This window comes from Mobula birostris, chromosome 4 (assembly GCF_030028105.1).
Source record: "Mobula birostris isolate sMobBir1 chromosome 4, sMobBir1.hap1, whole genome shotgun sequence".
NCBI classification, from domain to species: Eukaryota; Metazoa; Chordata; class Chondrichthyes; order Myliobatiformes; family Myliobatidae; genus Mobula; species Mobula birostris.
This window is the reverse complement of record NC_092373.1, coordinates 107,086,311-107,112,911: the sequence shown is the minus strand read 5'-3', so window position 1 is coordinate 107,112,911 and position 26,601 is coordinate 107,086,311. Positions and strand designations below refer to the sequence as shown.

Genomic DNA, 26,601 nt, shown 5'->3' with positions numbered 1-26,601 from the left:
TAAATATACATTAGTTTATTTTGTGCCATTTGCTTTTCTGTTCTTCCAACTAAAATCCATAACCTCTCAATTATCTACATTATAACTAAAATGCATTTCTCTTTCATACTCATTTCACCTGTTTCTTTGCAGCCACTTTTGTGTCCTATTCACAATCTCCTGCTTACCTTTGTGTTGCCAATATCATGGGTATGAGAGGAGCTTGACTTTTTCTGTCATGATGGAAATTGTGAATAGTTAAAGCGGCAGTATTCATTCATGTGACACTCCAGTTGTAACTTCAGCTTGCAAATTTGAAAATGGCCCTTTTATCCCATTCTGTTTTCTGTTTATTGCTTATCTTCGGGGTTTGTTAATATATTACCATCCCCACCATATGCTGTTCTGAAGTAACTTGATATGTGGCATCTTGCTGAATATATTTGGAAATTATATTATGCAGCCTTTGTGATTGAGCATATTTACTTCAACTCCTGTATTATGGGATCTGAGGTAGCTTTAAGAATCTTCCACAGGTGGAACAGATAGTACTGCGGGGTGGAGGGGGGGGGAGGGGAGAAAGGTTAGGACCTTAGGACTTTGTTTTGGAAGATTGTGCATGCCTTCTGCAATGCCTCTGAGTGCTTCCATGGAATGAATTAGAGGTGCTCAGAGACTTCCTTGATGCCTAGTCTCCATTTTGAGCAGTTGTTGACTAAGAATTCCCATGAATTTCACAGAAAAGGTCTTTCTCTTTTTCTCCTGAGGAAACCTCCTGCTTGGTGGCAGCATGTAAAGTGTTTGATTTGGGAGTCTGGTGTCAGATCTACAAGCAAAGTGAGTATGATCAGAGGCTCAATGCTGTGGATGTTGGTCTTGGAGAGGACACTGACATTTGCTTCCTGCAATCGATATGGAGGATTTTTGAGAAATAGCATTGATGGTACTTCCTTAATGCTTCAGGGGATCCACTTTTAGTTGTGCTTGCCATTGGAGCATATGGGAGGGTATAATGTTTGCAGCATTTTTTGGTCAATAGACACAATATTGAATTTAGTGTTCTGGTTTTTGCGTGTTCTTCTGTTGGTCTAAGGCTGTACTGTCACATTGAATGCTGTGAATTTCATCATTGATAGCTGCCTTTGCTGAAAGGTGACTCATGAAAGCGCTTCATGTTTTTTGTGGTCTCATTGTGGATTTTTGTTTTCAGAGGATGCTTTAAGTAGCGGGCACTGGCTATTAGTGGATCTGTGTGGTCTGGGGAGTGTTTAATGCAAAGCTATAATCCCATTAATATTGCAGTGAAGTAGTTGCAGCTGACTTGAAGTTCACTCAGAGTATGCATAGGTGTGCTGTAAATTGATGACTGAAGTTGGTGTGAATCTTGATTGTGGAGTTGAGATACCAAATGTCAAGACAGTACCTAGTCATTCTGCAATGGAAAGGTCATATGGATAGAATCTCGAGGGGTGGGCAGGGTTTATACCAGTGGTCCCCAACCCAACGGGCCGTGGACTGGTACCAGGCCGCAAAGATATGTTACTGGGCCACGAGGAAACGATATGATTTGGCGATGTGAAACGGTATGAGTCAGCTGCATCTTTCCTCATTCCCTGTCGCACACTGTTGAACTTGAACACCCCCCCCACCCCCGTTGGCTGGTCCACAAGAATATCGTCAATATATATTTTTTTTTAATATAATTTTTATTGAATTTTCAAAATGAACACATGAAAAGATAGTGTCTACCCTCCCCCCTCCCCTTAACCCTCCCCCCCCCCATATATAGTCCTACCTAAAAAAGAAGAAGAAAAAAAAAGAAGAACCGCCTGGGTGTTGGAAGGTTTCCACATGCTCCATGGAGTTCAAAATAAATTTGGTATACTTATTCGTTACTTTCCCCAAGGGAACAAGATCTTTATCGGAGCACTTAAATATGCCATCCTATCTTTTGTAAATAAGGGCGCCAAATATTCAGAAATGTTACATATTTATCTCTTAAATTATAAGTAATTTTTGGGGACTTCCGGTAGCGCTCATGGAGTGAAGTCGCGTTCTTGATTCGCTCCATTACCTCTGAGTTTTTCTTCTTATGATCAGCTATATTTTAATTAACCATTAAGGCATCGACTTTTACAATACTTTGAAACAAATTGGGCTCTTCGATAATCGGATGTTTTTAAGGTCTGCTATGTCTAAGAATGGAAAAAATGGGAAGGACGACAAACCTCCGGGTAGACCGAAAGGTACCGATTTTCCTCCGACTGAACCACCGGTGACGTTGAAAGCTATATCGGAGCTAATTCAAAGGGAAATTTCAACCTCTATTACGGAGCTGATTCGTGAGGAAATTTCAATTAGTTTCCAGAAAATTGCCGATTCAATCGAGAAGATACAAATATCTATTACGGAACATCAGTCGGCTATATCTGATCTTCAAAAATCCACGCAACAAAGTGAGCTCAAGATGGAGAAAATCGAAGAAACAATTAATGTAATGAAGAAGAAACTCGACTTTCTGACCTTTAAAAACTCTGACTTAGAAACCAGAACGCGACGGCAGAATCTTCGAATGATCGGGGTGCGTGAAGCTGTTGAATCTGATAACCCTATGAAGTATTTTTCTCAACTTTTAAAAGATGCATTTCCTACTGTATTTCCTGACCAACCACCGTTATTGGATCGTGTTCACAGAGTTCCATCATACTCGCTTAGGTCAGATAAACCTCGACATGTCATTTTACGTTTTCATTACTTTCAAGACAAGGAGAAACTGTTTCGTTTCGTTCGATCTAAAGGTTACATTGATTTTCTGGATCTTAAATTCCGATTCGTGGAGGATTTCAGTAAACCAATCCGGGATCAACGGGTTCGTTACAGATCTGTGATGTCCGAACTCTACAAGATGGATTTAAAACCAGCGCTGCTTTACCCTGCACGTCTAAGGATTCGTACGTCGGATGGAGCCCTCCGTTTTTTTGAATCTCCATCGGATGCCCAGAGTTATCTGGATCAATTTTCACCTTCAACATCTTAATCGTAATTTTTAACTATCTCTGTTGATCGGAGGTTGTGAATTTGTCAGTCTTAATTTTTTTTTGCCCTATATGGGCAGAAAAGTTTATTTTTGATTATTTAATATGGTTGCTAAACTTTCTTTTTAACTGCGTCATTCCTTTCTTTTTCCCAGGGGATTCTGAGTGGTTATTTCCTCACCGTCATTTTATGTATTTCCTTTGTGGCCTTAAATTTTGTAGTTTTTAAATCTACTTTGTTTTGTAGGTTTTCATAACTAGTTTATGTTAATAATCTCATTTTTTTTGTTTTGTTTACTCATAGGGTCTGGGGTTTGTTGCGGTTTTTTTTATATTTTCTGGCTTTTACTCTGTTATATTATGTGTTTGTTTTAATTGAGTTACCTTTTTTTATTCTTTTACTGTTTTATAATTAGCTGATCTTTTTTATATTTACACTTTTTTTAGGGAGCGTATACCGGAAGTCATGGGGGTAGTTTTAGTGCTTGCTTCTTTCGGGCTGGTCTGCATTAGATTTAGCCTTGGGGTCATGGGGTGGGGGGTGGTGGGAGGGGCTTCACGTTTTAGTTTCTTTCTTCTTGGGCTATGTACATTATTGAAGTATTGGTTGCGTTCTTCTTCCCGGTATCTCTTATCCGTTCTGTTCCCTTTCCGGGTTCGTGGGTCGAGCCTATTGTCAATCCTCCTAAAATCCTGACTTTAGGGTTTATGGAGTCTATTATTAATTTTGTCTCCTGGAATACTAATGGTCTTAATCATCCTATTAAAAGGAAAAAAGTTTTTAAAGTGTTCCGGAGACTTAAAGCACAAATTTTATTTTTACAAGAGACCCATGTGCAGAGGGGGGACAGACTACGTTTTTTTAAATTCTGGAAGGATCAACAGTTTCATTCGAACTCCAATGCTAAGATTCGAGGCGTCTCTATTTTTATAGACTCCTCAGTTACTTTTATACAACATGATATTATTTCTGATCCGAATGGTAGATTTCTATTGGTTAGTGGTCTACTATTTAATAAAAAGGTAGTTTTAGTTAATGTTTATGCTCCTAATATGGACTGTCCGGAATTTTATAAATCATTATTCAATCAGTTCCCGAATTTGAATGAGTTTTCATTGATCTGGGGCGGAGATCTTAATACCTGTTTATCTCCAGCTTTGGACCGTTTGGCTCCTCTACGGACCTTACCTAATAAATCTGCAACTTTGATTAATTTATTCCTCTCTGATTCTGGGTCGACGGACATTTGGCGTTTTTTGCATCCTCAGGAAAAAGATTTTTCTTTTTTTTTCACATGTTCACCATTCCTATTCAAGAATTGATTATTTCTTTATTGATTCTCATCTTATTTCTTCAGTGATTAAATGTGATTATGACTCTATAACCATTTTGGATCATGCTCCACTTAAGCTTTCTATTAAAATTCAGGCCAATACACAAAATAATAGACAATGGCGTTTTAATTCGCTGTTGCTTCAGGACTCGGACTTCGTTAACTTTATGAATGAACAGATTGATCTTTTCTTTACAATTAACTATACAGAGGATATTTCTGTGAACATTCTTTGGGATACTTTTAAAGCTTATATTCGTGGTCAGATTATCTCGTATTCTGCTGCTTTGAGGAAGAAGCTGAAGCAGGAGGAGTTGGTAATTGTGGACAAGATTAAGGAAATTGATAAGAAATATGTTATAGCTCCTTCTGAGGAGTTATATAAACAAAGAACTGAACTTCAAATGGAACACAGTTTATTACTTTCGTCCTCGATTGTAAACCAATTAAAGAAAACAAGAAGTGAATTTTATGTACACAGTGACAAAATTGGCAAACTGTTGGCAAATCAACTGAAGTCTAATTATGCTAAATCTCAAAGTAATCAGATTTATAACCAAAATGACCGACTGATACTTGATCATGCGGGGATTAATCAAACCTTCTGTGATTTTTATTCTTTCTTATATCAATCAGAGTCTCCTCGAGATTCTAAATATATGAATGATTTTTTAGATAATCTAGACTTCCCTGAGATTTCACAGGATATGTCTTCTATGTTAGATACTCCCATTACCACGGATGAGATTAAGAATGTTACTTTCTCTATGAATTTGGGGAAGGCTCCTGGCCCTGATGGGTTTACCGTAGAATTTTATAAATGTTTTGCACCTTCATTAATCCCTTGGTTCTGTAGGGTTTTTGAGGCTTCATTAAAACTTGGTAAACTTCCTGAATCTTTCAATAGAGCGTCAATCTCTCTAATATTAAAGAAGGATAAAGATCCTGCTCAATGTGCATCTTATAGACCAATATCTTTATTAAATGTTGATTCTAAAGTTTTTTCTAACTTATTAGCAAATAGATTAGAAAAAGTACTTCCTTTTATTATTTCGGAAGACCAAACGGGTTTTATTAAAGGTCGTTACTCTTTTTATATCATTCGTACACTGTTAAATATTGTTTATACCCCCTCACAAAATGTTCCTGAGTGTGTTATCTCTTTAGCTGCTGAGAAAGCTTTTGATAGAGTAGAATGGCCTTATTTATTTAAGGTGCTTGAAATGTTTAATTTTAGCTCGAAATTTATATCCTGGATTAAACTGCTATATCATTCTCCTGTGGCCTCGGTCCGTACTAACTCTCTAAGCTCACCTTTTTTCCCTCTTTTTCGAGGTACTCGACAAGGTTGTCCTCTTAGTCCTTTATTATTTGATATTGCATTGGAACCTCTTGCAATTGCCATTCGAGAATCTCCAAATATTACTGGGATAATTCGGGGCTTAAAGTCCCATAAAATATCACTCTATGCTGATGACTTACTTTTATATATTTCTAATCCTCAAAAATCCATCCCTGCTGTTTTAGAGCTATTAGCACAATTTGGTCTTTTTTCAGGTTATAAATTAAATCTTAGTAAGAGTGAACTTTTCCCGATTAATAAACCCTTATATCATAACTTTCCATTTAAATTGATTAATAATTATTTTTCATATCTTGGGGTTAAAATTACTTGTAAATATAAAGATTTATTTAAGATTAACTTTTTACCATTAATTGACCATATTATTCAACTTTCATCTAAATGATTTCCTTTATATTTAACTTTGATTGGTCGTATTAATGCAGTTAAGATGTTTTTTTTGCCAAAATTTTTATATATATTTCAGGCATTACCAATTTTTGTTCCAAAATCTTTTTTTGATAAAGTTGACTCCAAAATTTCTTCATTTATTTGGCAAAATAAAAACCCGGGACTGGGTAAAATACATTTACAGAAAGCTAAGAGAGATGGAGGCTTAGCATTACCTAACTTTAGATTTTATTATTGGGCAATTAATATTCGACATATGAAATTTTGGTTACTTGACCAGGATATACTATCCATTCCTAAATGGGTAGCATTGGAATTACAATCTGTTCAGGGTTATACACTTGGCTCTATTTTAGGTTCCTCTCTTCCTTTTGATTTGAAACGCCTTAAACAGGTGTCTAACCCGATAGTTAAATATACCTTACGTATTTTGTTTCAATTCAGAAAATTTTTTGATCTTAACCAATTTGGGCTAGCGATTCCTACTTTAGGTAACATATTTTTTCCTCCCTCTTTTACGGATCGTGCTTTTCAAATTTGGAAGACTAAGGGTATTTCACGGTTTTTGGATTTATTTTTAGATGGTTCTCTTATGTCTTTTGAACAATTATCTAATAAATATAATTTATCAAGAATACATTTTTTTAGATATCTACAAGTTAGAAATTTCCTAAGTACTATACTTTCTTCCTTTCCAATGCTTTCTCCTACATACATTTTAGATACTATAATTAACCTTAATCCATGTCAGAAAGGTGCATCGGCTATGATTTATAATATTATTATGAAACTTAGGAAAGCTCCATTTGATAAGATTAGGGTAGATTGGGAACAGGAATTGGGGTCTATCATTTCCGTGGATGACTGGGGGCAGATTTTACAATTAGTCAATACTTCCTCTATCTGTGCCAAACATTCCCTAATTCAATTTAAAGTTGTTCATAGAGCACATATGTCCAAAGATAAATTAGCTCGCTTTTATTCTCATATTAATCCTTTTTGTGATAGATGTCCGGGGCAGATAGCCTCTTTAACTCATATGTTTTGGTCTTGTCCTACTCTGGAAACTTTTTGGAGAGACATTTTTAATATTGAATATAGATATCTCTTCTCACCCTATTACTGCTATCTTTGGACTACCTAAAATTTCCAGTAATCTTTCTCCTTCAGCCCGTAGAATGATTGCATTTCTTACTTTAATGGCGAAAAGATGTATCTTACAACATTGGAAAGAGCTTAATGCTCCAACTACCTTTTTTTGGTTTTCTCAGACGATATTATGCTTGAATTTGGAGAAAATTAGAAGCAATCTTTATGACTCCTCATTTAAATTTGAACAGACCTGGAGATCTTTTATTCAATATTTTCATTTAATGTAATATATACTCTTCTTGTTTTTTTTACTGTTTTTAATGGAGGTCGGGATTGAGGACGTGATTTTAAGTTTTTTAACTCTGTTTGGTTTCAAGTTAGCCCATTGCTTTGCTTTGCACGGTGGTTTTTTTTGGGGGTTTTTTGTTCCTTTTCTCTATTGATATATATATATAAATTAGTATACTATTATGTTACCTTGGTACATTATGTTTAAATTACATTGTTTGTATCATTTTCTTTTGTATTAATATCTCCTGTAGTTTTATTATATTCTAACAGTGTATTAGTGCCTATATGGCTTACCTTTTTGTATACTTATTCAATAAAAAGATTAAAAAAAAATTATAAGTAATTTTTTTGAGTGGAACAGAACTAGCCATTTCATTATTCCAACGATTCATACTTAAACACGAATCAGATTTCCAAGTAACTGCTATAGTCTTCTTAGCTACTGCCAATGCAATTTTTATAAATTCTTTCTGATATTTATTCAATTTAAGTTTCGGCTTTATCCCTTCAATATCACCTAATAGAAATAATGCAGGGTTATGTGGAAGTTGAGTTCCAGTAATGTTTTTGCCAAAACCTAATGAAATTGAAACTTTAATTCAAAAAGGGAAAATTAAAAAATTTATTTCTTGTATGTATAATTTGATTCAAGAACAGACAATTAAACAAGGAATCTATAAGTCAAAACAAAAATGGGAAACAGATCCGAATATTAATATTGATGAAACAAATTGGTCAAGACTCTGTCTTGACAGTATGACAAATACAATAAATGTTAGACTTAGATTAGTACAATATAATTTTTTACACCAATTATATATTACACCACAAAAAATAAATAGATTAAATTCAAATCTATCCGATAAATGCTTTCGGTGTAATCAAGAAATTGGTACTTTTTTACATTCTACTTGGTCTTGTTTTAAAATTCAATATCGTCAATATTAAACCAGTCCATGGTGTGCAAAAGTTTGGGGACCCCTGGTTTTTACTATAGGCTCCCCATTCGTCAGCAGGAATTAGAAGAACATATATGAAGGGAAATTATACAGAGGGAAAGGAATAATAAGGTTGTAATACTATGTCATTTTATCTTTACTAATTATTAACTGGGATTCCCTTAGTGCTAAGGTATCAAATGGGTCAGAATTTGAGTGTCCAGGAAAAGCTGAAGAAATATGTAGATGGACTTAACCTAGAAGGAGCTGAATCCTGCTTCTTCTTAGGAAATGAGGCAGTGCAAGTGGTTGATATGTCAGTGGGGAAATAGAACTATTAAACTAATGCTATTAATTTCAAACTCATCATGGAAAAGATAGGACTTGTTTTCAAGTTAAAGTCTGAATTGGGGGAAGCATAGTGTTACTGGTAGTGATATTGTAGATCAGAATTCTCCAAAGTTGAGAGGTTGTTGCAGGCAAAGGAGCACCTGGAAAATGTGATAAAAGAAGTTCAGGGCCAGCATGTTCCTGTTTCAATTAAGGGCAAGGCTGGCAGGATTAGGTGGCCTTGGTAGAAAAGGAAAATGGAGAAACTGATGAGCCATATAATGGTTATAGGCAGCTGGAATCAAATAGTCCCTTGAAGAGTATAAGAGGTACAGGAGTGTACTTAGGTAAGAAATTATGAGGGTAAAATGTTGTTATCCCTGATGGATAAAATAAAGGAGAATCCTAGCTCGAGAGAGAGAGGGGGAAGATTACCTCAAAGATCTCTGTGGAAATCTACTGTGGAGCCGCGGGAAGTGCGTGAGGTCCAAAATGAAAATGGTTGCAAGAAAAAGTGTGTGAACCCTTTGTAATTACGCGTTTTTCTGTATTAAATACTCATAAAATGTGAACTGATCTTCATCTAAGTCACAGAAATAGAGCTTCACCTTCCTTAAATGAGCAGGACGTCCATCCTAGGACTGACCCACCCACAACAAATATGCTGTTTCAACAGAAAGCCGGGTTCAAGATGACCTGGAGACACTCCCGATCCAAACACTGGCACCTCCCAGACTACATCCTGGTGCGCCATAAGGATATGTCTCATGTTCTACACACCAGGGTCATGCTGAGCACAGACTGTCAGGGCGAAAGTCAGACTGGCTATCAAGCCAGTGAGAAGGAAAAGGGGACCATGGTCAAAGATACTTCAGGTGGATAAGCTCTTTGGCCTCCGAGATGTATCCTAGATAGAATTGAATTAACTTTAATTCTTCAAACAACAGGAATACTGCAGATGCTGGAAATTCAAGCAACACACATCAAAGTTGCTGGTGAACACAGCAGGCCAGGCAGCATCTTTAGGAAGAGGTACAGTTGACATTTCAGGCCGAGACCCTGATGAAGGTTCTCGGCCTGAAATGGCGACTGTACCTCTTCCTAGAGATGCTGCCTGGCCTGCTGCGTTCACTAGCAACTTTGATGTGTGTAACTTTAATTCTTACTCCTTTCACATACATGAGCAGTAAAAATCTTTACCTTACATCTCCATCTAAATGTGCAATGTGGAATTTATAGTAATTTGTAATAACAGGACAGCCAATATAATATAGAAATACAGTGGTGTCTGTGTGAATTAATCAGTCTGATGGCCTGGTGGAAGAAGTTGTCCCAGAGCCTATTGGTCCTGGCTTTAATGCTGCGGTACTGTTTATACTTTATACTTTATTGTCGCCAAACAATTGGTACTAGAACGTATAATCAGCGATATTTGATTCTGCGCTTCACACTCCCTGGATTACAAATATTAAATATTAAAAATAGTTAAAATAGTAAATATTACAATTCAAAATATAAATCATAAATAGAAAATAGAAAAAATGGGAAGTAAGGTAGTGCAAAAGAACCGAGAGGCAGGTCCGGATATTTGGAGGGTACGGCCCAGATCTGGGTCAGGATCCGTTCAGCAGTCTTATCACTGTTGGAAAGAAGCTGTTCCCAAATCTGGCCATCGGAGTCTTCAAGCTCCTGAACCTTCTCCTGGAGGGAAGAGGGACGAAAAGTGTGTTGGCTGGGTAGGTCGTGTCCTTGGTTATCCTGGCAGCACCGCTCTGACAGTGTGTGGTGTAAAGTGAGTCCAAGGACGGAAGATTGGTTTGTGTGATGTGCTGGATCAGGGAGGCTAAAGACAGGTACAGGAGGAAGCTTGACTGGAAACTCCAGCAGAACAACATGAGAGAGGTCTGGAGGACCATCATTGGGTTCCGGCAAACTAGCAACAGAGGAGCTGAAGGCAGTGTGGACAGGGCCAATGAACTTAACCTGTTCTTTAACAGATTTGACAGTGTGGCCCCTGCCTATCCCACACATGAGCCATCTGTTGTTGGCCCCCAACCAACACATATTCCACTCTCCCCTCCTACCCCTCCTCACAGTCCCCGACCCTGCTCTCATGACTATACCACTTCCCCACACGAAACCACCACAGTGGGCTTCACAGCTCTACAGGTGAGAAGACAGCTGAAACGTCTCAACCCAAGCAAGGCTGCAGGACCAGATGGTGTCAGTACCAGGGTGCTCAAAGCCTGTGCCCCTCAGCTGTGTGGAGTACTTTGTCATGTATTCAACCTGAGCCTGAGGCTCCGGAGGGTTCCTGTATTGTGGAAGACATCCTGCCTCGTCCCTGTGCCGAAGACGCTGCACCCCAGCGGCTTCAATGACTACTGACCAGTGGCATTGACCTCCCACATCATGAAGACCCTGGAGAGACTTATTCTGGAGCTGCTCAGGCCACACTTAGATCCCCTCCAGTTCGCCTACCGAACTAGGAGTTGAGGATGCCATCGTCTTCCTGCTGAATCGTGTCTACGCCCACCTGGACAAGCCAGCAAGCACTGTGAGGGTCATGTTTTTTGACTTCTCCAGTGCGTTCAACACCATCTGCCCTGCTCTGCTGGGGGAGAAGCTGACAGCGATGCAGGTGGATGCTTCCCTGGTGTCATGGATTCTTGATTACCTGACTGGCAGACCACAGTACATGTGCTTGCAACACTGTGTGTCCGGCAGAGTGATCAGCAGCACTGGGGCTCCACAGGGGACTGTCTTGTCTCCCTTCCTCTTCACCATTTACACCTCGGACTTCAACTACTGCATGGAGTCTTGTCACCTTCAGAAGTTTTTGGATGACTCTGCCATCGTTGGATGCATCAGCAAGGGAGATGAGGCTGAGTACAGGGCTACGGTAGGAAACTTTGACACATGGTGTGAGCAGAATTATCTGCAGCTTAATGTGAAAAAGACTGTCAGTGTGGACATGGTGGAGGATTACAAATACCTTTGGATACGAATTGACAATAAACTGGACTGGTCAAAGAACACTGAGGCTGTCTACAAGAAGGGCCAGAGCCATCTCTATTTCCTGAGGAGACTGAGGTCCTTTAACATCTGCCGGATGATGCTGAGGATGTTCTACGAGTCTGTGGTGGCCAGTGCTATCATGTTTGCTGTTGTGTGCTGGGGCAACAGGTTGAGGGTGGCAGACACCAACAGAATCAACAAACTCATTCGTAAGGCCAGTGATGTTGTGGGGATGGAACTGGACTCTCTCACGGTGGTGTCTGAAAAGAGGATGCTGTCTAAGTTGCATGCCATCTTGGTCAATGTCTCCCATCCACTACATAATGTACTGGGTGGGCACAGGAGTACATTCAGCCAGAGACTCATTCCACCGAGATGCAGCACTGAGTATCATAGGAAGACATTCCTGCCTGTGGCCATCAAACTTTACAACTTCTCCCTTGGAGGGTCAGACATCCTGAGCCAATAGGCTGGTCCTAGACTTATTTCATAATATACTAGCATAATTTACATATTACAATTTAACTATTTATGGTTCTATTGCTATTTATTATTTATGGAGTAACTGTAACGAAAACCAATTTCCCCCTGGATTAATGAAGTATGACTATGACTATGCGTCGCGTTCAAGATTTTCTGCAGCTTCTTTTGGTCTTGGACAGGACAACTTCCATACCAGGTTGTGATGCACCCTAGAAGAATGCTTTCTACGGTGCATCTATAAAAATTAGTGAGGGTTTTAGGGAACAAACCAAATTTCTTTAGTTTTCTCAGGAAGTAAAGGCACTGGTGAGCCTCCTTGGCAGTGAACTCTGCTTGGATGGACCAAGTCTGGTCCTTTGTGATAGTGACCCTGAGGAACTTAAAGCTTTTGACCTGTTCCACTTGCACACCACCGATGTAAATTGGGTCATTCAGTCCACTACTCCTTCTGAAGTCAACAACAAATTCCTTCGTCTTGCTGACATTGAGGGATAGGTTATTGTCTTCGCACCATGCCACCAGGTTCTTAATTTCCTCTGTGTATTCAAACTCATCATTACCCGAGATACGGTCTACAATTGTTGTGTCATCAGCAAATTTATATATTGAGTTTGATGGAAACTTGGCTACACAATCATGGGTGTACAGTGAGTACAGCAGGGGACTGAGTACACAGCCTTGTGGGGCACTGGTGCTCAGAGTGATTGTAGAGGAGAGCTTGTCCCCTATTTTTACAGCCTGAGTCCTGTCTGTGAGAAAGTTGAAAATCCAGCTGCAGATCTGAGTGCTAACGCCCAGGTTCCGGAGCTTAGGAATCAATTATTTGGAATGATGGTATTAAAGGCAGAGCTGTAGTCAATGAAAAGGAGCCTTACGTATGCGTCTTTATTCTCCAGGTGTTCTAAGGAGGAATGTAGGGCCAGAGAGATGGCATCTGCCGTTGACCTGTTGCTCTGGTAGGCGAATTGCAAAGCGTCGAGGTTGACTGGTAGGCTGTGGTTGATGTGTGCTAAAACCAATCTCTCGAACCACTTCATAGCAATTGATGTCAGAGCCACAGGTCGATAGTCATTCAGGCATGCACCTTGCTCTTCTTCGGCACTGGGATTATCATTGCGTTCTTAAAACACGAGGGGATCTTAGACTGAAGCAAGGAGCAGTTGAAGATGTCAACAAGCGCTCTAACTAGCTCACTTGCACAGGCCCGAAGAACCTGTCCTGGGACGCCATCTGGGCCGTCGCCTTCCTTGGATTTATCTTCAGGAAGGCCCTTCTAATGTCCTCCTTGGTGACGATGAATCTCGATGCCACCAGGTCCGGTTCATCTGGAGGGAGCTAGAATACGTAGAATACGCTAAGTTCGTCAGGAAGAGAAGCGCCACAGTTATTGATATTCTCAGCCTTTTCTTTGTGCCTAGTGATCTCATTGAGACCCTGCCATAGTCTACTGGCATCCCTTTGGTTAGCCTGGGCTTCCAACTTGGCTCGATATTGCCTCTTGGCACCCTTAATGGTTTTCCGGAGTTCCGGATGGTAGCAGCTGGAACAGTTCGTGGTTGGGGTGACTCGGGTCCCCAACGATCTTTTGGGCCCTTTTTACGCACCTGTCTCTGTAAATGTCCTGAATAATGGGAAGTTCACATCCACAGATGCACTGGGCTGTCCGCACCACACATTGCAGAGTCCTGCGATTGAGGGAAGTACGATTTCCATACCAGGCAGTGATGCAACCAGTCAGGATGCTCTCAGCTGTGACCCCATAGAAAGTCCTTAGGATTTGGGGACTCGTGCCAAACTTTTTCAACCACCTGAGATGAAAGAGGCACTGTTGTGCTTTTTTCACTACATAGCCAGTATGTACAGACCATGTGAGATCCTCGGTGATGTGTATGCTGAGGAACTTAAAGCTGTTCACCCTCTCAACCCCAGATCCATTGATGTCAATAGGGGTTAGCCTGTCTCCATTCCTCCTGTAGTCCACAACCAGTTCCTTTGTTTTTGCAACATTGAGGGAGAGGTTGTTTTCTTGACACCACTGTTTCAGAGTGATGACTTCTCTGTTGGATGCCTCGTTAATATTTGAGATTTGGCCAATCAGTGTAGTGTTGTCAGAACATTAATTTAATTAACAAATTTAATTATACAGTTCAGTTGGGTGAACTTTGATGTATTTAATTGTCCTTTGAGTGATTGTGAGTTGATTTTGTATTTGTTTAAAGTCATTGTGGTAATGTCAGCAAATTTAATTAGCAGATTGGAGATGTGGATGGCGATAGAGTCATGGGTATACAGAGAGTAAAGGAGGGGCTTAGGAGACAGCCCTGACGGGCATCTGTGTTGAGGGTCAGAGAGACAGAGGTGAGGGAGCTCACTCTTACCACCTGCCGGTAATCTGACAGGAAGTCCAGGATTGAGTTGCACAAGGCAGGGTGAAGGCTGTGGTTTCTGAGCTTCTTATTGAGCCTGGAGGGAATTATGGTGTTGAATGCCGAGCTGTAGTCCAAGAACAGCATTCTTACATAAGCATCCCTCTTCTCCAGATGTGTCAGGACGGTGTGTAGAGCTGTGGCTATTGTGTCATCTGTCAATCGGTTGTGTTGGTAGGCGAATTGTAGGGGGTTCATTGTGGGTGGTAGCAAGCTGCAGATGTACCCCTTGACCATCCTTTCACAGCATTTGCTTATTATTGAGGTGAGTGCGACAGTTGCCAGTCATTCAGACATGTTACCTTGGTCTTTTTATGTAGAGGAACAATGTTGGATGCTTTGAAGGCACTCTACACTGGGAGAGGGAGAGATTAAAAATGTCTGTAAACATACCTGCCAATTGTGCCCATGCACATCCTGAGTACCCACCCTGGGATGTCGTCCCGTCCCGCAGCCTTGCGGCTGTTCACTCGTTGGAAACACCTGCGTACTTCAGCCTCAGAGATGACCAAGATGCAGGTTGCTTCGGTGGCTGTCCTCGGGGGCTCAGTGTTGGCAACATCGAACCGAGTGTAAAAAAGAGTTAGCTCATCTGGGAGAGAGGCAGCGATGTTGGCAGCACCATTGCACTTGGCTTTGAAATCTGCAGACCTTGCCATAAGCTGCGTGTGTTGTTGGTGGAAAGTTGTGTCTGGATCTTGTCCCTGTATGGTCGTTTTGCTGCCTTGATGACTTTGCATAGATTGTAGCTGCATTTCTTGAGTTCCTGTTGGTTACCGGCTGTGTAAGCTCTGTCTCGCACAGTAAGTGCTGCCCATACGGAGCAAGCTAAGGGAGAAACTGAACAGCAAAGGCACCCCAAGTGCAGACTACGACACAAGGAAGAAATGGCAACACCTGAAGACTCTCATCCAAGATACAGCTGTCGAGGTAGTTGGATATTCCTCTAGAAGAAATGAGGACTGGTTTGATGAAAACACTGCTGAAATCCAGAACCTGCTCCAAAAGAAGTGCTCCTCCCATCAAGTGGAGCTGTCTACACCCAAAGACCAGGTGGCCAAGGCAGAGTACAGAGCTGCATACAGCACCCTCCAGGCCAAATTGAGCCAAATGCAAAATGATTGGTGGACTGTCCTAGTGGAACAAATGCAGCACTATGCAAACACCGGCAACACTTGAGCCTTCTATGAATCACTGCGCATAGTGTATGGTCCAACTCATCAGTTTCAAGCTTCTGATGGCTCCTGCTTGCTGACAGATAAGGAAGCCATCATGAGGCAATGAACGGAGCACTACCAGAGCCTTTTCGGGGATAATTGTTAATCACAAAAAACATCCATTGAAATGAACACCCAGCATGAGGTCAGGCTTAAGCTTGATGGCCCGCCAACTCTGGACAAGGTCAGATCTGTTATTTCCAAGCTGAAGTGCCATGAAGTCCCAGGCATTGACAGGATCCCAGCAGAAGCGTTCTAAATGGGTGGAGACATTCTCCTGAGTGAACTCACAAACCTGTTCTCACACTGTTGGGAGAAAAGTTCAATCACAAATGACCTGTGCAGTGCTGTAATTGTCTCCCTGTACAAGAACAAAGGGGAGAAATCGGATTGCTTTAACTATAGAGGCATTACCCTGATGTCCACTGCGGGGAAGATTTTCTTGGACAGAATCATCCCACTATTGCCGAAGGCATCCTCATAGAGAGTCAGTGCGGATTCAGAGCGACAGAGACACATCCGACATGATCTTTGTCCTGTGCCAGATATGGAGAAGTGTCATGAACAGAACACGGGACTGTACGCGGTCTTCATTGACCTGACCAAGGCCTTTGATATAGTCAGCAGCGATGGTCTCTGGAAGGTTGTCGAAGCTCGGCTGTCCCCCGAAATTCCTCACCATCCTGCAGCAGCTCCATGAAAGCCAAAGTGGTGAGGTTAAACACGCTCTGTCCGCCAGAGAAAGCAGGATCTCCCAGTGGTCACACACTTTAATTCCATGTCCCATTCCCATTCTGATATGTCTATCCACGGCCTCCTCTACGGTCAAGATGAAGCCACACTCAGGTTGGAGGAGCAACACCATATATTCCATCTGGGTAGCCTCCAACTTGATGGCATGAACATTGATTTCTCAAACTTCCGCTAATGCCCCACCTCCCCCTCGTACCCAATCTGTTAGTTAGTTAGTTAGTTAGTTAGTTATTTATTTATTTATTTATTTATTTATTTATTATTATGATTAATCTTTTTTCCCCTCTCCTTTTTCTCCCTCTGTCCCTCTCACTATAACTCCTTGTCCATCCTCTGGGCTTCCCCCCCCCCCACTTCTGTCTCCCTAGGCCTCCCGTCCCATGATCCTCTCCCTTCTCCAGCCTCATATCCCTTTTGCCAATCGACTTTCCAGCTCTTAGCTCCATCCCTCCCCCTCCTGTCTTCTCCTATCATTTTGGATCTCCCCCTCCCCCTCCCACTTCCTTCTTTCAGTTAGTCCTGACGAAGGGTCTGGGCCCGAAACATTGACTGTACCTCTTCCTAGAGATGCTGCCTGGCCTGCTGCGTTCACCAGCAACTTTGATGTGTGTTGCTTGAATTTCCAGCATCTGCAGATTTCCTCGTGTTTGCCTTTTGTACAGATGATTCCATCGCCAGAAGTGATCTCGATGATCCAGAAATCTGAAACGCTGACCCCCTGCACCATTTCTCAGCCACACATTCATTGCCAAATCATTCTACTCTTAGCCTCATTCACGCATGGCATAGGAAGCAATTCAGAGATCACTACCCTGGAGCTTTCTACCAAGCTTCCTAAATTCTTTGTTCAGGACCTTATCGCTTTCCTACCAGGCATCACTGGTGCTAATATGTACCATGTCCTATGGTCTTATGGTTGTAAGACTTCTGGTTGCTCACTGTCTCCCCTTTTGAATGTCACGGACCCAATCCAAGACATTCCTGACCCTGGCACCTGGGAGGCATCATACCATCCGGATGTCTCTCTCATGTCTACACCTCTAACTATGGGATCACTTATCACTACTGCAGTCCTCTTCTGCCCCCTTCCCTTCTGAGCCACAGTTCCAGGGACCCAGTTGCTGTGGCTCCCTCCTGGTAGTTTGTTCCTCCTCAACAGTATCCAAAACGGTATACATATTATTGATGGGAATAGCAACAGAGGTAGACCATAAGACATAGGAGCAGAATTAGGCCATTCAAACCATCGAGTCCGCTTGCCATTTCATCATGGCTGATCCCAGATCCCAATCAACCCCATACACCTGCCCTCTCACCATATTCCCTTGCTACCCCAACCAACCAAGAACCTAACAATTTCCACTTTAAATATTCTCACGGACTTGGCCTCCACCATAGTCCGTGACAGAATATTCCACAGGTTCACTACTCTTCGGCTAAAAAATGTCCTTACCTTTGTTCTAAAAGGTCACCCCTCAGTTTTGAGGCTGTGCCCCCTAGTTCTTGATACTCCCACCAGAGGAAACATCCTCCCCACATCCTCCCTATCTAGTCCTTTCAACATTCGGACTCTGTACTTTATCAACTCTGGATATGGATTAATTTACTTCAGCATTTAATTACTAGCTTAATTAGTTTGGTACAACGTCATGGACTAGAGCATCTGTTCCTGTGCTGTACTGTTCTACACTCCAGCACCTTGTTTGTCATGTTGAGAGGCTCCAGAATATCACTGTTCCCTCAGCTGAACTACCTTAGATTTTCTTCTCCATGGTAAATACAGATGAAAAGTGCGTGAGATCCAAAATGAATACAGTTGCAAGAAAAAAATTTTGAACCCTTTGCAGTTGCTTGACATTCTGCATTAATTACTCAGAAAATAGGGTCTGATCTTCATCTAAATCACAATAATAGACAAACACAATCTGCCTAAACTAACAGAGATGGCTGAGTCCTCAGGAGTGGCGGCACGATCTTTGGAGACTGTAGAGGCCAATTCTGGATCTGTAGTCTCTGGAGCAGTAGGGACACGGGAACATCTAGGATGCGGGCATTTGGGTAGTAGGATCCTTCCTACGTCTCTTCTTCAGCAGTCGCTCTTCTGGAAATTCTTGCTCTGCAGATCAACATTCTGCAGCAGTTTCTGTTATAAGCCAGCAGCTGCTACTCATTGACCTCAATATTTGCCTGAGAGGGCTGCTGCTTAACTTGGTCTTTGTACCTCTTGCGTGGGTCACCACGATCTCTCTTGCCCTGAGAGAGCTTTCTGTAGAGTACTGCTTTCGATAACCTGGAGTTGTCCATGCAAGACACGTGGATCTGTATGAGCAGCAAAGTGACTTCAATACTTGGAAGTTGAGACCTCTCTAGGACCTTGCTGTTGCAGACAAGATCCTGCCAGCTGATACCCATGATGGAGCGGAGGCAGCGCTCGAGCAACCAGATTTGCTTGTGGTTCAAGACCCAGGCTTTGGAGCCATATAGCAGTGTTGTGACGATGGCAGCCCTGTACACCTAGATTTCTGTGGACACACACAGCTGGAGGTTCTTCCAAATGTTTCTTGAGGCGCCTGAAGGCACTACTAGCTCTGGCAAATTGATTGTCAATGGGATTGAGGTCAGGGCTTTGTGATGGCCATTCCAATACCTTGACTTTGTTGTTCTTAAGCAATTTTGTCACAACTTGGAGGTGTGCTTGGGGTCATTGTCCATTTGGAAGACCCATTTGCGACCCAGTTTTAACTTCCTGGCTGATGTCTTGAGATGTTGCTTCTATATATTCACATAATTTTCCTTCCTTGTGATGCCATCTATTTTGTGAAGTGCACCAGTCCCTCCTGCAACAGAGCACCCCTACAACATGATGCTGCCCCTCCCATGCTTCACGGTTGGGATGGTGTTCTTCGGCTTGCGCAAGCCTCACCCTTTTTCCTCCAAACATAACGATGGTCATTATGGCCATATAGTTCAATTTTTGTTTCATCAGACCAGAGGACATTTCTCTAAAAAGTAAGATCTTTGTCCCCATGTGCACTTGCAAACTGTAGTCTGGCTTTTTTATGGCTGTTTTGGAGCAGTGGCTTCTTCCTTGCTGAGCAGCCTTTCAGGTTATGTTGATATAGGACTCATTTTACTGTGGATATAGATACTTGTCTACCTGTTTCCTCCAGCATCTTCACAAGGTCCTTTGCTGTTGTTCTGGGATTGATTTGCACTTTTTGCATCAAAGTACGTTCATCTCTAGGAGACAGAATGCGTCTCCTTCCTGAGTGGTATGACGGCTGCGTGGTCCCATGGTGTTTATACTTGTGTGTTATTGTTTGTACAGATGAACATGGTACCCTTTGGCGTTTGGAAATTGCTCCCAAGGATGAACCAGACTTGTGGTGGTCCACAATTTTTTTTCTGAGGTCTTGGCTGATTTTTTTTGATTTTGTTTGTAAACCTCTGACCCACTGGAATTGTGATATAGTCAATTAAAAGAGAAATAATCTGTCTGTAGACAATTGTTGGAAAAAATTACTCGTATTATGCACAAAGTAGGTGTCCTCAATGTCTTGCCAAAACTATAGTTTGCTAATATGAAATCTGTGGAGTGGTTAAACAATGAGTTTTAATGACTTCAACCTAAGTGTATGTAAACTTCTGACTTCAACTGTATATGCAGACTTCCAAACAGTAATCAGGATGTGGGCTACAAATTACAATGGGAGACAGAAAAGGCATGTCGAAAGGGCAATGTTACGACAGCCATGGGGGATTGCAAGATGCAGGTAGATTGGGAAAATCAGGTTGGTGCTGGATCCAAAGAGAGAATGCCTACAAGATTGCTGTTAAGAGCAGTTTGTGGTTGAGCCCACTAGGGGATAACACCCAGTCCAGAATAGCTTGTGTAATGAACTGGATTTGATTAGGGAGCTTAAGGTAGAGGAACTGTTAGGAGATGGTGATTACAATTTGATAGAATTCACCCTGCAATTTGAGAAGGAGAAGGTGTATCAGTATTACAGTGGAGAAAGGGGAATTACAGAGGCATGAGAGAAGAGCTGGCCTAAGTTGATTGGAAAGGGATGACGGTGGAGCAGCAATGGATAGAGTTTCTGGGAGCAATTTGAAAGGCACAGGATTGATGCATCCCAAAGAATTAGTATTCTAAAGGCAGGATAACACAACCATGGCTGACGAGAAGTCAAAGCCAACATAAAAATAAAAGAGAGGGATACAATAGAACAAAAAATTAGTGGGAAGTTAGAGGATTGGGAAGCTTTACAAACCAACAGAAGTCAACTAAAAAAGCCATAAGTGGTGTAAAAGATGAAATATACAGATGAAATAAGCAAGCCAACAGTATCAAAGAGGGCCAAAGGGCCTGTATTGTGCTGTAGATTTTCTGCGTTCTAAAGAGGATACCACAAGTTTTTTTCAGATATATAAAGAGTAAAAGAGAGGTAAGCGTAGATGACACTGGAGAGGAGGTAACGTCAGGCAAGGAAATGGCAGACAAAGTTAAGTATTTTGCAAGTCTTCACTGTGGAAGACATCAGCAGTTGTTTCTACTAGGGAGAAGGTGCTTGAGAATCTGAATAATCTAAAGGTAGATAAGTTATCTGGACCAGATAGACTACATGCCAGGGTTCTGAAAGATATAGCTGAAGAGATTGTGGCGGTGTTAGTAATGATCTTTCAAGAATCACTACATTCTGGAAAGGTTCGGGAGGACTGGAAACTTGCAAATGTCACTCCACTCTTCAAGAAGGGAGGGAGGTAGAAGAAAGGAAATTATAGGCCATTTAACCTAGCCTCAGTGGTTGGGAAGATGTAGGAGTTGATTGTTAAGGATGCGTTTTCAAAGTACATGATAAAATAGGCCAAAGTCAGCATGGGAAATGTTGCCTAACAAATCTGTTGGAATTGTTTGACGAAATAAAAAGCAGGATAGACAAAAGAGAATCACTGTATATTGTGTACTTGGATTTTCAGAAGGCCTTTGACAAGGTAGCGCACATAAGGCTGTTTAACAAGAGGCCATGGTATTATAGGAAAGGTACTAGCATGGATAAAGCATTGGCTGATGAGCAGGAGGCAAAGAGCGTGAATAAAGGGAGCCTTTGCTGATTGGCTGCTAGTGACAAGTGGTGTTCCACAGGGATCAGTGTTGGGATCGTTTCTTTTTATGTTTTGTGTCAATAATTTGGATGATGGAATTGATGGCTTTGTGGCTAAGTTGGCAGACAATACAAAAATAATTAGTGTTGAGAAAGCAGTTGCTGTAGAAGGACTTGGATAATAAGGAGAATGGGCAAATGGAATACAGTGTTGGGAATTTTATGGTCATGCATATTCGTAGCATAGACTATTTTGAATTCAGGAAGAAAATTCAAAAATCCGAGGCGTGAAGGGACTTGGGAATCTTTGTGCAAGTTGAGTCAGTGGTGAGGAAATTAAGTGGAATGTTAGCATTCGTTTCAAGGAGACTAAAATTTAAAAGCAAGTATGTAATTCTGAGGCTTTATAAGGCACTGATGAGGTCTCACCTGGAGTATTATGAGCAGTTTTGGTCCGCTTATTTTAGAAATGATCTGCTGACGTTAGAGAAGGTTCAGAGGAGGTTCACGAGAATGGTTCTGGGAATGAAAGACTTATCGTGCGAGGAGTAATTGATGGCTCTGGGCTTTTACTTGAACTTAGAAGTATAACGAGGGATTTAATTGAAATGTACTGAATTTTGAAAAGCCTAGATAGGGTGGATCTGGAGAGGGTGTTTGCTGTAGTGGGGGAGTTTTGGACCAGAAGGCATCACCTCAGAATAGAGGGACATCCATTTGAGGAATTTCTTCAGCCAGAGGGTGGTGAATTTATTGCCGCAGGCAGTTGTGGAGGCCAGGTCATTGGGTGTAATTAAGGCAGAGGTCGTTAAGTTCTTGATTAGTCAGGGTGAGAAAGGTTATGGAAAGAAGGCAAGAGAATAGTTTTGAGAGGGAAATAGATCAGCCAAGATGAAATGGGCTGAATGGCCTAAAACTCTCCTGTATTTCATGGTCTTATGATATCCCTCTATTCCCTGCAGCTTCATCTGCCTATCCAAGAGTCCTTTAAACCTATTGTATTTGCTTCTGTTACCTCCCTGGCAATGCAGTCCAGGTACCCACCATAGTCTGTATCTCCTTTGAATTTGCCCCTTCCTAGTGTAAAATACATGCCTCTAGTTTAAGTCATTTCAATCCTGGGAAAGAGATTCTGACCATCTCCCACATCTGTGCCTCTTATAATCTTGTACTTCTGTCAGTCTCCCCTCAGCCTCTGCCACTCAGGAGAAAAATAGTTTCAATTTGTCCAGCCTCTCCTTGTGGCATGTGCTCCTTAGTCCAGGCAGCATCCTAGTGAAACTCTTCTGCACCTCTCCAATGCCTCCCATCCTTCCTATAATGGGATAACCACAATTAAATGCAGTACTCCAGGTGCAGCCAAACTAGACTTTTATAAAGCTGCAACATAAATTCCTGTTTCTTGACCTTACTGCCTTGATTAATAAAGGGAGGCATGCATTTGCCTTCTTTCCACCCTATCAACTTGTGTAGTCACCTTTAAGGAGCTGTGGACTTGGACCTGAAGATTCTTCTGTATATCAACACTGTTAAGGGCTCTGCCAATAACTGTACTGTCCCTTTGCATTTGATCTCCCAAAGTACATCACCTTCACTTGGCTATCTGCCATTTCTTGTATGATATCTGTAAGTGATTTATATGCTGCTGAATCCTTTAGCAATCTTTTTCAATATCTACATTATTTACTAATGCACCAATCTATGTTTACATCCATGTCATTTATAGATATCCCGAACAGCTTGGATCCCACAATAGGTCACCCTGGAACCCGCAGACAACATCCACAACGCTACCTTCAATGACCTTCTTCACCCCCTTCGAAAGCTCTATCATGTTAGTAAAACATGACTTTGCCTCGCAGGAAGCCATGCTGACTGCCCTTAATGAGGCCATACTGACCCAAATGTGCATGAATTCTAACCGTAAGAATCCTCTCCAATAGCTTTCTTACCACTGACGTGAGACCTACTGGGCTGTGGTTTCCCGGATTATTCCGATTTGAAGACCGGAACAACATTAGCTACTGGTCAATCCCACAGGACCTTGCCTGAAGCTAGCAAAGACACAAAAGGTCATGGGTCATGTCCCCAGCAATTTCATCTCTTGCCTCTCTTAATAAGCTAGGATAGATTCTATCAGGCTCTCGAGACTTGCCCACTTTAATGTTCTTCAAAATACCCAACACCACCCATTTCTTGATTTCAAAAAATCCTAGCATATTGATATCACTCATATTGATCTACCTATTTTCCATGTCCTTTGTAAATACCTATTCAAAGTAATTATTTTGTACTTTGTCCGCATAATTTGACCACAAGCATAAACGCCTTTAGTCTTGAGTTGACTTACCCTCTTTCTCATTATCCTCATGTTTTAAGGTATTTATAAAGTTCCTTGGGAATTTCGTTAATGCTTTACTCCTGGTCCTGTGCTATACTGTTCCATGTCTGTGTTAAAGTGGGATTTGTATAGAGAGAGAGAAACAGTGTCACCACAGACATGGTGGACTGAAGGGCATGTTTCTGTGCTGTATATGATAACCTTGACTTTCATCATCAGTTTTTGTACTGGCTTTGAGTCTATTATGAAGTTTTTAGTTACTGTCAGGACTTCTAGAAGACATACTATAGAATATTAATGAGTTGGCCACAAAGCCATCAATTCTGATATCCTTTTCACCTTATACATCATTGACGTATAAGGTGAAAAGAAGCGGTTCCAACTCTGACCTCTGTAGAGCACCACGTCACTAACAGCTAACTAGAAAAGGCTCCCAATATTCCCACTTGCCTGCTGCTACTCATCCATCCTTCTATCAATGTTGATATCTTTTCTCTAGTTTTACGGGCTCTTTGTTAAGCAGCCTCATCTTTGGCACCTTGCCACAGGCCTTCTCCCACTTATTCCCCTGTAACCTATTCTCTCGTAACCTGATTCTCCTGTCACCTACTGATATTGGTGCTAACTTACAGTAAGTATCAATTAGCTGGCTCTCTAATGCTCATTCCATCATTAGCCTTTCATTAGCTAATAACTTTCACATTGGATCTTAACTTTTAGAAGCTGGTAAATCTGTTTAATTTTCCTTAGAGACATGATGGTGTTTGCACCCAAAAATGCATTGCATTTTTAATTAAGTAGTTTAAGTCTCCTGGTCACTTCATAAAGCTAGTTTCAGTGCTTTCTGGTAGAGAAGCCCAGAGTCTTGAACCTGGTATTAATTGTGGTTCACAGACATTGTGGCCACATTGCAACTTTTTTGGTAAGTTGTCAGGTTTGGGATGCTGACTTTCTTTCTGGTGTCATTGATTACTTTTGGAAATCTAAGTACAATACATCCACCAGTTGTGTTTTGCCCAACTGTGTTGGATGCATCCTAAGTGAAGTACATTGTTTCCCGTTGATAAAACAGTGCTATTTCTGGATTTCCATGATAGGATTTTCTAAGAGTCCTCTGGGCATGTAATAATTGTATCTAATTTCAGCATTGACTTGGCAGCAAACATGTTTCTTGTTTTGTTTCTTTCCTCCCTCCTAAAAATAACAACGCACCATTTGTGGTTTCTCAGTCTACCTGCATCCTTGCAAATGTAGGAAATTTTGTTGTAACCATTATCCCAGATGGTGACAACTGCTCATTTTGGGGGAGAAAAGGGTCCATGAATTTGATTTACCATAAATATGAAAATTAAAGCTGTCTCAGTAATTATATTGCATTTGTTACAATCTCTTGATTTAATTGTTAATCTGTCCATTTGTATAGCCACTGTTAGGCGGAGGGGGTTGGTCTCTAGGTTACTTGCTCTAATGATTTCTTTCCTTTGTTATTTCAAACATATACACAATCTGATTGTGCTGTAACTTTCTGAGTATTTTGTTATTATCCTCATTTTCCATTCTGTCTGTCCTTCCAAAATAATGCCCTGCCTTCTTCACTTTGCAGCTATAATCAATCTCTTTCACAGCTCTTTGATCCTACCTGTTTATATTTATTTATACTATCAGTTCAGCTAGCAGTACTGTTCTGTGTGCTGTGCTCATACTGACGTCAAGACTTTAATTCTAACCTGTTGCCATTCTTTTATTGTTATGTTCTTTGTCTTTTCCTATCATACTTTGCTTGTTACTTATCGGTGCTTCACCTCCTAATCTATGTCTGTGCTTGGCTATGGAGTATGAAAACTTCCTGTGGTTCTTAAAATACTTAGTTCATCATGAAGACAGATGGATTTCAAACTTCAGGTTGAGAATTTGTGTTATGATAGATAGGAAAATAATGTATCGTCTCAAACTGGCATTTTCCAGAAAGGTTCATTATGAGCACGTGTCTGTAGAGTGCTTTTGTTAATTTTTAATCTGTTATGTTAGTTGCCTTTTCATTAACAATTAGGTTTGCATCCCACTAACATGTTTGTCGTTCTTAACTTTTGAATGATTTGCGTTGTGATTCTTAATTCTTGGCTCTGCTTAATTTTCTTTGTTTTGTGCTTTCCACTTTACAGGCATGCACTGTGGATTTGTTTCTAATAATCAAGTTAATTCAGCACCAAGTCCCTTGTCATCAACTTCAGATGATGAGGATGATGATGATGAAGCAGGTGTGCTTTATGTTTTAACAGATGACATAAGTGTTGCTGCTGATATGCATATGCTGAATTCATTTGCTGTAAATTGTGTAATATTGTTGGATTATAAGACCACAAATTGTTCAGCTGAGTGTTTGAAAGGCTCTCAGTTGAATAAGTAATGATGATCGGGTACAGTTTATCATTGAAGTGGTTTCCTGTTCATTGACTAAGCCAAGACTCTATAAGCCTTAGTGTTGAGTGTGCGACATGAAGTGGTA

At 41.1% G+C, this 26,601-nt stretch overlaps 1 protein-coding gene across 10 annotated transcripts in view; it reads left to right on the top strand.

The window, feature by feature from the left end:
• The window catches only part of LOC140196528 (protein transport protein Sec24B-like), a 231,583-nt gene that overhangs the window by 47,079 nt on the left and 157,903 nt on the right, over positions 1-26,601 (top strand). For 8 of the 10 annotated variants that reach the window (XM_072255876.1, XM_072255877.1, XM_072255883.1 and 5 more), the window contains one exon: positions 26,258-26,353. The exons of the other annotated variants lie outside the window; for them this stretch is intronic. In XM_072255876.1, coding sequence (XP_072111977.1) covers positions 26,258-26,353 — 96 coding nt within the window. The remainder of the gene's footprint in view (positions 1-26,257; positions 26,354-26,601) is intronic. 10 annotated transcript variants of the gene reach the window in all.